This window comes from Echinops telfairi, unplaced genomic scaffold (assembly GCF_000313985.2).
Source record: "Echinops telfairi isolate 266 unplaced genomic scaffold, ASM31398v2 ScPeMD7_7469;HRSCAF=8507_1, whole genome shotgun sequence".
Taxonomy (NCBI): Eukaryota; Metazoa; Chordata; class Mammalia; order Afrosoricida; family Tenrecidae; genus Echinops; species Echinops telfairi.
Window position 1 is genome coordinate 142,942,556 of NW_022111373.1, and position 11,697 is coordinate 142,954,252.

Below are 11,697 nucleotides of genomic sequence, written 5' to 3' on the forward strand. Positions count from 1 at the left end.
TGGAGTTTGGCAGCAGGGTGACGTCACTTCTCCGTGACTGTATTTTGAGAGTCCCCCAGATGGAGCATATCTTGCCCCGCCCTTCTTCTTTCCATCAACCCCCCACTGTCATTTTCGGAAGGATTGGATAACGGCTATTCTGTGTGCTTGTCAGGGTGGCCTCACGTCCCAGAGAGACTGAGTCACAGTTACGCTCTCTCAGCCCTCAAGCGTTTGGAAGAAGACGAGCGGAGACAGCCTCGCCTGCCTTGAAGCTTCTCTACCACCAACTCCACGGCCGAACAAGTTCACCCAGGGCCGGCTGAGCTCAGACGCAGAAAGAACCATCCCAGATGCCTGCCCAGCGTGTGCAGGACGTCCACTACACTTTTACACCCGCACGCTGACCCACAACCTGAATGACTCCCTCACCTCTCACCCTGGACAGCAGCTGGGTCACTCGGCCACTCTCTGGCCCTGGTCGTGGGGAGCCAGCACGGTGACAAATTCACACGTGAACCTGGGTTTCTGCTCACCCCAAGAGTCAGAGATTCTGAGCTCTGACCCTAGCTAAGGAGGAACCTCGCTGGGCCCTAGCCACGGGCAAGCTTTGCTCCTGGACCCTGTTACAGCTGGACGCCGGAAGTCCAAAGATGTAGACGCAGGCCACTGAAGCAACCGTCAGACTGTGTTCCTGAGTGAATGCGGCCCGGTCTGACCTGCGGGCCGGGCCGTGGTGATATGGTTTACTCCTGGCAACGCAGGCGTTTCTCTCTTAGCTTTCCAGGAAGGCATCCTACAGGCAGGCCCGAATCAGAGCTGTGAAGAACCCCGGCCCCTAACACCATCTGCACAAAACCAGGTTCCACACGGCACCACACACCTTCCATGTTGTCCCATGATCATCCCAGAGCAAGAGTGGTGCAGACTCAGATCGACCTTACTTCCACACCTGTCTCTTTCTAAGCCCTGCCTCCACATCCAGGTGCAGTGTTTCTATCAGAGCGGCTTGGGGGAAGGGCACCACCTGTCTGTCTTCTTTCCTGTCCCCCTCCAGCACTGAGCCCAGGCCGACAAGGCCCAGGGGTGGGTGGTGGGTGGTGGGTTAAATAAACGCCAAGGGCTTGTTTTGGGCACTCGGGCACAGTGAGGAATAAGGTAGTGGGGTATGGGTGCAGAGCACACAGGGACCGACACAAGGTGTACATGTGGAGGGCACACACGTGGTGGGGCACAAATAAAGGCAGACATGGACTGAGGCAGTGATCTCCATGCACCCTGGCACTGACCACTACAGTGCACATGTCACAGAGGCCCTGACACTGACCAGTACCGTGGACAAGTCAGACGCCCGGCAATGAGTAACAGTGGATACCCACAGAGGCCACGACGTACGCCTTCCCACAGGGCTGGTTTGCCGTGGCTCATTGATCAGAGGCTCTCATAAAACCAGCAAACCCTTCACATAGGGCACACGTGAGCGAGGAGAGAAAACACGGCTGTCTGCTGGGGAGAGGGGTTAGGAGAATCAGAGCAGAGACAGAGGGAGTGCTGTCACTCAAAACCCACACGGAGCCAAGCCACCAAGTGTCTGTCAAGACTACAAACCCCCACTCTCTGGCCAAACACCCAACTCTCTCTCTGGCTGAACTCCCACTCTGGTCATTGCAGTTTCCTGGCCTCGCCAACCAGCCTGCTGCTCATGCCTCCAACACCAGGCTCCTTCCTGTTAGTGGTGAAGCAGCAGTAGGAGTGAGGCTCAAGGCCACATGCTCTTCAGAGGGAGCTGAGCCGTGCCCCCCCAAGGGGGGAGGGGCAAATGAAGAACCCCAAACCCAGACTCAGCCAGATCTGCTGGAACCACAGTCCATAGCCCAGACATGCCCCCAATGGCCTGTTCACACCCACAGTCAGGAACTCACTCCTGCACACATGTGCACACACACACTCATGCATGCCTTCACTCACATTTTACACTCATCTATGTATGCACACATGAAGACACACGTGCACCCACTCACCCCCAATCTTACATACATACACGCACATGCACCCCTACACAGACACACAACTGCGTGTGTATCCACTTGCACTTATTCATGCCCTGCATGTACACTCAGACATGCACACCTACACTCATCAATGCATGACTCAGGTACATGTATACCCATGCTCGAATTCAACATTCATGCACACATATCCACTGCACACGCACACCCACACTCAGTTATTCATGTACACCCCCATTCATCCCTGCACGCACATATAACACACATTCAGGTACACTCTTAACACACACACACACACACACACACACACACACACTCAGGAAACCCCCCCAGAGCAGCTGGGGATAACTTGAGGGCCATCCAGGGAGAGAGGCACATGGCAGTACATTTCAACCTGTTTGAGAACCGTCCCTGTCTGAGGCGTGCCACAGGAAGGGTCATGAGGATTCAGTGTGAGGTGTCGCCAGGGCATCTGACTGCCACACAGTGCAGCCATGACCTGTGGGCACCAGAGATGGCAGCTCTGTGGTTCCTGCCTCTCTCTCACATCGCTAGAAGCTCGGCAGTCTAGAGGGAGGTGTACTGGGGACACCAAGAGCTAACCCACAGGGCCAGGTGGTCACTCTGTGAGGCATTCACTCACACAACCACCTGCATGGCAAATGTAGCTGCAGCTGGCCCACCAACAGCCAGGCATGGCCGGGCTCCAGCTAAGCCGTGCCTTCCAAGACGGGCGCCGTCAGCTGCCAGCCCCGGAGCCACTCGGTGAGACTCTGACGCCTGAGTGACCTGGTCCAGGGCCCGCCTCCACGGTGACTCAGCCCCCAGGCTGGCCCCAGCCCTCTCACTGGACAGGAATCAGAGCTGTCAGGGCTCTGACACACGCATGGTCTCCGCGCCTTATTTACCAAGGGCATATACCTCCAGGGGAACAGCTGCAGGACTGGGAGGCAAGAAGAGGCTGTGGTTTCATTTTCGTCCTTTGCTTTTAGGTTGTTTGAGGAGAGAACATCAAAAACGTTCGTGGAAAGATGCCATCTTCTAATCCCACGGACCAAGGAATTTTTAACATGCCCCCTTCCCCGCCAGTCTTCACAGGCTTATACACGGATAGATGATTTGCGCCTGGTCAATTCTGACTCACAGCAGCCCGGCCCCGCCTGCCTTTCCCTTTGCAGCATTTAACCACTGCACCACTAGGGGCTCCAGGTCCCCAAACAAACTAAAACCCAAACACCCTGCACCAAATCAATTCCAACCCAGAGGGACCCCACAGGGCACTCCCTTTGGATTTCCGAGGCCTCACTTTTCTCCCAAAGAGCAGCTGGTGGTTTTGAACAGCTGACCTTGCAGTTAGCAGCCCAAGTCCTAACTACTTCACCATCACACTGCTGGAACTCCCTGTGGTTGGTTCACAGGGAAACAGGCTTAGCAGTCTGACCCCCAGGGTGGGGCATCAACCCTGCAGAACGCCCCCCAGGGGCAGGTGGGTGGATCAGGCGGGCCTGCGCCTGCTCTTTCAAGACAATACAGGTATATATGGACACCTGTGCCCATTGGACCTTGAAGATGTCACCACCTTTTCCCATATAACCTAGACTATGAAGTCAAACGGGTCCTGGGGTGATGACCCCTGGCTGGATTCATGCTGCCCTCAGGGTCCTTGGGCCTCACCGGACACACAGGGTTGTGTTTTGTGGATTGGGTGGGGCTGCAGTGCAGTGCAGGGTCAAGGTCTAAGGCAATGACTTCTGAGACACGGCGGAGGTGCCCTGGGGAAGCAGCTAGGGACAAGGGGTGGAGGGTTTCCCCGGACTCCTAACCTGTAAGCCCCCCAGTGGTGTGTGTGTGTGTGTGTGTGTGTGTGTACCAGGCCAGGTGGGGTGGGGTGGGAGACAAGCAGGGGGAGACCAGGCAGCCAGGTCACGGTGCAGGCGGTGGGTGGGAGGACCCTGGGTGCGGTCACCCTACCACCAGGTTGACTTACTTCCGCCACAGGGCCAGGGGCTGCTCCAATTCCTTCTCAGCGGGTCCCAGCGAGGCCACGAAGGCGAGGGGCCAGGCGAGCAGCATCATGAAGGCGGCAAACAGCAGCCGGATAGGGAAGAGGGTCAGCGTCATGAACGCCATCTGGGGAGACAAGAGGGCATGAATCAGCACGGTCGTCAGGGGCGCCGTTGGGACAGACACCAGCCCCCCATCCTACGGGGAGCATGCACAAGGTATCAGCCCAGGGGTGGCACCCAGGCATAGGGCAGAGTCATGTGGTCTCGGGGACACAGCACACGGAGCTGGCCCAGGGGTCAGCACTGGGCCAGAGGCCACCCTCTACCTCAGTCAATGCTCTGCCCTTTGCTGGTGACACCAGCCACCCTGTAGGGGACACAGACCCAATGAGCCCTCCCAGTCCACGTCCTCCCACTCTGCCCTCCCAGCGACTAGGGGCTTGGGGCTGAGCCAGGCATCTTGCCCAGCGCAGCCAGGGGGCCCTGCCAACACCTGCAGGTGGACGCTCACAGATACCCACTGAGGCCGCCTCTGCAGACCCGCTTAGCCTATGTACCCAAGGGCTGGCTCCCCCAAGGGGCCAAATGACGCCAAGCTGAGGCCTGAATGTGAGGGCAAAGGGACCACTTGCAGCTCTTGGAAGGGGCTGGGGGGAGGACAGGAGCCCTGGACACACGGGCAGATGGACACGGTAGCTCAGCACAGCCGGCAGGGTGGGGGTGGGGGGAGGGGGTAGCTACTGTACTTCCCTCAACCCAGCCTCCCGCACACCGCTGTGACAACGGACATGCTTTGGAGGCATGCCCAGGGGAAGGAAGACTAGGAAGCAAAACCTGGTGACCTGCTTCTGAAAGTCAGCCGACAGGGCCCCTGTGGAGGACAAGGCTCTGCCACGGCCCTCACGTGGCAGGGACGGCCACGTTCCACTCTGCCGAGCACGGTGTCTGGCTGATCAGCCCCATGCGGTCACCACTAGCTCGGGCCGGTTCTGCCGCACGGCTGCCCCACGTGTGCGGGCGGGGCTTTCAAGCTGTGACCTCGCAGAAGGTGGCCTCCAGGACGCCCTCCTCGGGGGCCTCTGGGTGGTCTCCAGCCGTCACCTGTGCCACCAGCGTGCGTGGCATACACCTCCCCACACAGGCGGCCGTTTGGGGATGCTGACATTCAACAAACAAGCAAAAGACAAACAGCCCCTGGCCCTAATTGCCATTTTCAAAGCAACTGCTCAGTGGCTACAAACCTTGTTGTGTGTATTTCGGGGCAGGGTGGGGGGCGTGGGGAGGCTCAGATTGCGGTTACAATCCTGACTAGGGAAGGACCTGGGGACCCGATACCGAGGACTTCAGGTCTCAGCAGGGTGGCAGGTGACTGGCACCACCTGCGGCAACAGCCGTCCTCCTCCTCACTGCCATCCAGTCGCTGCCAACTCACAGCGGGTCACCTTCCTGGCTTGGCTGCTGCTGGCTGCTGTGCTCCTTCAGACCCGCTTCCTACAGCTGCTCTTGTGTTTTGTTTTTATTATTATTATTCTTAATCCTTTTATTGGGGGCCCCTACAACCCTTAGCACAATCCATACGCCCATCCATTGTGTCAAGCACATTCGTTGCCATCATTTTCAAAGCACTGTCTTTCTACTTGAGCCTGCGTTTGTTGTTTAAAAGGCAAACAACTTTATAGGCCTAATTCACATACAACCCAGTTCGATGGTTTAAGCATATTAAAAGGAGTTCTGCAATCCCGATCCCAATTTCAAAACGTTCTTCATCCTTGCACCATGATTAGCCGTCCCTTTTCCCCCACCCTCCCCTGCCGCCCATCTCAGATACCATTAGTCCAGTTACTGTCTCCAGGGATGTGCCTAGAGAAAAACCATACAGGACAAAACAAACAAACAAACAAACCCAACAACAACAAAATAGAATGCGGAAGAAGCTCTGTTGAAAAGCAAGCATAAGAAACACAAATGAGTCCCAAAGGAGACCAAATGCTAAGATGTTGCATTTGAACCTACGAGCAACTCTAGGAGCCTTGGTGGCTGAACCGGGGTACCTGCCGGGCTAACAACCACAAGGTCATAAGTTTGAAATCACCAGCCGCTCCTCGGGACAGAGATAAGGCTTTCTACTCTGCTACAGACGGACAGTCCCTGAAACCGATGGGGCGGTTCTACTCCGTCTTATAGGGTCATTACGAGTCAGCATCGACTCCACGGGAGTGAGTGATTTTCAGTGACCGGAGCCTTGGTGGTGTGAGTTAGCAGTATGAAACCACCGGCCATGTCTCAGGAGAAAGATGGGGCTATCTACTCCGGGGACGAGGACCGTCTCAGAAACTCCAAGGCAGTGAGTCTGAAATAAGCCCTGCTGGTGGTGCAGCGGTAAAGCACTTGGCTGCCCACCCAGCATCTCTATGGGGGATAAAGCCCTGGCGCTCTGTTCCCGGGAAGGTGATGGCACACGCAGGGGCAGGTCGAGGCTGCCGCCTGGGGCAGCAGCTGACTCAGAAAGGGGTGGCCAACACCGAGCTAGAACAACACACCTGTAATATAATCGTCCCACAGCACAAGTCGGACTCACCACCTTGCAGGGCTCCAGGGCTGGACCCTCAGCGGCACCAGCTCGGAGGGTGGCATGGGTCTGCCCGCTGCGGAGACTGTTATTCTCTCTCCCTGGTGGGGGTTGCTGAATGCCCTGGCTGTGCCCCACCAGGCATCTGGTGGATACCCTGAAAGCTGAGTCCTGTCTGTCTGCTGTTGGCAAGTCTGTAGCACTTTGAAATCCGAGCCTTGTTGCAACATTAACTGTTGGGGGATGAGCTCCCTTCCCTGTGCTGGCTTTCTAAGAGTCCTGTTTGCTGTCTGGGAGGGTAGCATCTTACCTGAGGCCCCACCCCCCCCCACCCCCATCTACTGGCATGAGCACATGCATGTTCTCCAGGAATCTGTTAAGTGATGCTCTACGCTCAGAGCTCCTCTGACCTGCGTGAAGCAACCTGGTAGGGAGGAGGCTTGGTAATGGCCTCGTGTTTTGTCTGCCAATGTGCCTGGGCTCAATGCAGTCAGTGTGCAACACTGAACCTCAGTTCCTCACCGCATGGTCTTCCTGGGTTGTGCTATCACTGTGGTGACAATGTGACGATGCTACCTTAATGGCCTCGACCCCACAGCACAGGTTCCCAAACCTACTGGGCCAGCCTCCCCCTTCCCAGAAAATAAATGATCCCGTATCTCCCATTGGCAAATGAAGACCTTCTACTCTAGTCCATCCGCCAGGACAAAGGGCAGGGGGCTCTGCTTCTGCAGCCCCCCTGGACCCAGACGCCTGGGGACAGGTTCGCCCATTATGGGCAACATCATTCTAGAAGTTCTATGTAGATTTCCGACAGCATTTTCAACGTTTCTGAGACAATGGTCAAACTAGATTTTTAGCTTTTCCTTTGTCCATTTTACTACCTCACTGCTCCCCCAACTCCCCTCACCCCTAGTGCCCATCTGGGGTGGGCATCTGTGTTCCTGCGTATGAAGTTGGGCAGTAGACATGCCTCAGAATCTAGACCTTTGAGCTGGGGTTTCTTTCCTCAAGGTACTTGTGCTTCTTGAAACTTTTAGCCCACGTTGGCCAGATAGGTGTCTAGTCTATTACCGATCTGGTCAACAAGCCCTAGTGATGCAGTGGGCTAGGCACTGGGCTAACCGCAAGGTTGGCGGTTCAAGGCCATCAGCTGCTCAGCAAGAGAAACACAGGCTGACTGCACCCGTAAAGATTGACAGCCAGCTCGGAAACCACACAGGGCAGCTTTCCTCTGCCCAGCAGGGTCGCTCTGAGTCAGACTAGTTGGCTGTGGTTTGGTATGCGTGTGGGTGGGAGGATCCTCTTTGGTTCTGTCCACCCTCACCATGGTGACCTGTCCAGCCGCCCTGAGGGATCTCCCACCTCTGGCCTGGACTTTGGAACCCTTTGAAGGAAAACCATAGCTCTAGTTTCAGGCATTCTTTGTCCGTCAGTTACCAGCGCGGGGCCCTGGGGTGGCTGGGGTGCCGGCCCGAGCAGAGCCGGGCAGCCACGATGGACCACGTCATGGAGGGGCCCTACAACCCAATAGGAAGGGTCCCACTGGAATGGGATCCCCAGTGAGCACCCGGGCACTGGGAGGACAGCAAAACCCAGACCGGGCCCTCCAGGGACAAACAGCCATTTCTGCAACAGGCACATTTTATGAAGAGTCAAAAGGAAGAGATGGAAAGGAGACCCTACAGACGACCCCGTGCCTGACCCAAGGCGCGGTGTTTCCTGACGCCTCACATGCACGCGAAAGCTGGACACGGAATCAGGAGGACCGAAGAAGAGTCCGTGCATCTGCGTGCGGGGCTGCGGAAGAGAGTACCCTGAGCTGCCAGGAGGACCGACTGATCTGTCTTGGAGAATGTCTAGCCAGAGAGCTCCTTAGGGACAAGGATGGCAAGACTTCACCTCACATGCTTTGGATAAGTTGTCAGGAGAGACCAGTCCCTGGGGAAGGGCATCATGCTTGGTGACGTGGATGGACCTGTGCCTGCGGCAATGGGCTCAGGCATAGGATCGACGGACGAGGGCACAGGGCGGGGCTGTGTTGTGTTCTGTTGTGCATGGGGTTGTGAGGTTGTCAGAACCGACCCAACAACACCCACAACCACCACACAGACTAATGCATCTTTAGTCAAAGGGACCAACGTGTCCATGTGCAGGCCGCAGGCGGCTGGACGCTCACCAACCGCATAACACACGGAGTCAGGCATTTGAGGAGTCAGAGCGCTGCCCTCCGCCGACCACACCAGTTGGACTCTCACGGCCACTGAGTCAATTCCGACTCATCAGGACCCGAGCCTGCCATCTTGACAGGCACGGAAGGCCTTCTCTTCCTCCCTCAAAGTGGCTCGAGGTTTCAAACAGCTGACCTTGTGGCGAGTGGCCCAATCCCTAACCCACAACACCACCAGGGCTCCCGCTGCTGCTGCGGGGCTGCCGGCGGCGGCCTGTGGCTGCTGCAGTACTTCTCCTTGAGACCCAGCCTGGAGTAGGTAAGAACGAGACAGCACCAAGCCTGGGGTTTGCTTCAAAATAACCTGGGGGTGGGAAGACAGCAGCGCTAATCCCTGCCAGGTCCCGCGTCATCCTCACATTGTTCCTACGTTCGAGCCCACTGTCGCAGCCACCAGTGTCCATTCATCTTCTCAGGGGCCTTCCTCTCTGTCGCTACCGCCGCTTTACCAAACATGAGGTCCTTCTCCAGGGACTGGTCTCTCCGGACAACATGTCCAAAGTGTGTGAGTCCATGAAGTCTTGTCATCTTTGCTTCTACGGCGCATTCTGTCCCCAGGACAGGTCTGTTTTGCTGGCGGGGCAAGGTACTTTTGATTGTCTTCACCAGCACTGTCATGCAAAGACATCCTTCCCTCTTGCCCAGATCACAGGCTGTAACTCCCCGGTCCCTGCGCCTCTGTGTGCAAGTGTGCAAGGTTGGTTACTGTGCCCTGGGTCCCGGGACAAACGCCGAAGCACTCATCTGTTACTTGGAGACTGCTCCGTTCATGGGGGCCCCGTATGTATGCCCACTCTGTCCCTGTGCCAGGCCAACGCTGGCAGGAGACGCAGCCTCACCACAGTAAACCAAGGGGGGGTCAGATCCACCCAGACAGGGGGCCAGGCCAGCGAGGGTGTCCACAGCTGCATCCCTGTCTGAGGCTGGGTCCTCTAGAGAAGTACAAATGAGAGAGAGACAAAGAAAGAGAGAGAGAGAGAGAGAGAAACAGAATGAGCGAGGAGGGGCAGGAAGAGGTTTCTAACAAGCACAGCTCACACAGTAAGTTGTAGAGGGGGGTGGGGGGCGGTGCTACAGCGCGGGGGTGAGGGGATAGCAAGCCTGCAATCCAACACAGGTATGAATGCCTCACCCGAGGTCCAGAAGGAAAAACAGACCATGATCTACTGGAGAAGAGGCTGACGAGTTCCAAAGCCGGGAATCAGGATGACAAGATAATTTACAAAGAAACCATCTCAGGTGGGGGCGTGCCAACACCGAGTCTGTTCTGATGATCGGGGTGAGAAACAGCCACTGCCGCTGCCCCGCGCTCACCTCTCACTGCCACCTGGTTGATTCCGACTCATAGTGACCCTCTAGGACAGCGCGCAACTGCCCCTGTGGGTTTCAGACAGTCAATCTTTATGGGAGCAGACAGTCTATAGTCTTTCTCCCTAGGAGTGGCTGGTAGTTTCGAACTGGTGACCTTGCAGTTCGCGGCCCAATGCATAACCCAGTGTGAAAATCATCCGGGGGCAAGCAGGGAGCAACGGACCTAGCCGGTCTCCTCAGCTCTGCTGCTGCTGCAGATCACGAAAGCCCTTCTTACCCCCCACAGTGACCCTGTGGGACTGTGCAGAACTGCCCTTCAGGGAGGGCACAGCTACAGACCTTTATCCAGAAGCATCTTTTTGCCTGGGTGTGGTGGATTCAAACTGCCCACCTTCGGTAGCAACCCAACCCTTAACCCATGGTGCCACCAAACCAAAGCCAATCCAAAACAACGCCAGGAGTCGATGCCAACTCCCGACGAGCCTACAGGACAAGGTGGAACTGCCCCTGTGGGTTTCCGAGACTGTCCCTTTACGGAAGTAGAAAGCCTCATCTTTTTGCTCAAGGAGCTGCTGGTCGTTTCTGAATGCCTAACACATCACCATGACAGCCACCTGGGCTCCTTAAAATAAACAATGGACATCAGCTAATGACACTGTCCATCCTCTGGAACCTGGCACCACAGGGACTCGGGCATAGGAGAGAGGGCTCAGGGACACGAACCCTCCCCACACAAGCACTCTTCAACAGAACCTGTTGCTATTGGGTCCCAACTCACATTGAGGCTGTGTCCCAGGGAGAGATATGGCCCGGTCCCCTCTGCGAATCAGGAATGGACAAGACCGAAGGGAGGTGGAGGAGGGCCTGGCAAGGCAGTTGGGGGTGGCCAGGCAGGGCCAGCCGTGTCTGCGCTGAAGGTCAGGGTCTCTGACACAGAGGTCCTGGGTACAGTGAACAAGGGCCCCATCCTGTGTCCCCCTGTGTCACTGAGACAGCTGGCCATCTGCCTACAGGGTTCTCGTGCAAGGGCTCCTCTGAGGGGGCCTCCCCTCCCGCCCCCTCCCACCTCCATCCACCTATACGGACCCCAAGCCTAGCTGTGCTGGGACCTGCTGCCACTGCCCCACCCCCACCCTGGGTACAGGTTGGTGGCTGGCTTGATGCTCTGCCTCCCACATAGACAGCAGGCCCTGTGCCAGTTAGAGAGAGATTGAGAGAGAGACAGGAGTGAGAGTGTTTGAGTGAATGAGTGACTGACTCACCAATTAAGTGAATGATTTATTGAATGACTGAGAGAGTGAGCAAGTCGATAAGTGAGTGAGTGAGGTGGGAGTGGGTGTGTGAATAAGTGAGTGTGTGAGTGAGTGGGTAAGTGAGTGAGGGGGCCGGAAGGTGGGTGAGTGAGGTTAGTAAGTAAGTGGGTGGGTAGGTGAGTCAGTGAGGGGTTGGGTGAGTGAGTGTGTGAGTGAGGGCTTTAGTGAGTGCGTGGGTGAGTGAGAGGTTTAGTGGGTGGATGGGTGAGTGAGGGGTCTAGTGGGTGGGTAGGTGAGGGCTTTAGTGGGTGGGTGGGTGAGTGAGGGGTTTAGTGGGTGG

General features: G+C 56.6%; 1 protein-coding gene across 1 annotated transcript in view; it reads right to left on the reverse strand.

The window, feature by feature from the left end:
* Positions 1-4,118, reverse strand: part of LPCAT1 (lysophosphatidylcholine acyltransferase 1) — a 37,707-nt gene extending 33,589 nt beyond the window's left edge. Inside the window, exon 1 of the mRNA XM_004698105.2 lies at positions 3,976-4,118. Coding sequence (XP_004698162.2) covers positions 3,976-4,118 — 143 coding nt within the window. The remainder of the gene's footprint in view (positions 1-3,975) is intronic.
* Between the last annotated feature and the right edge of the window lie 7,579 nt (positions 4,119-11,697).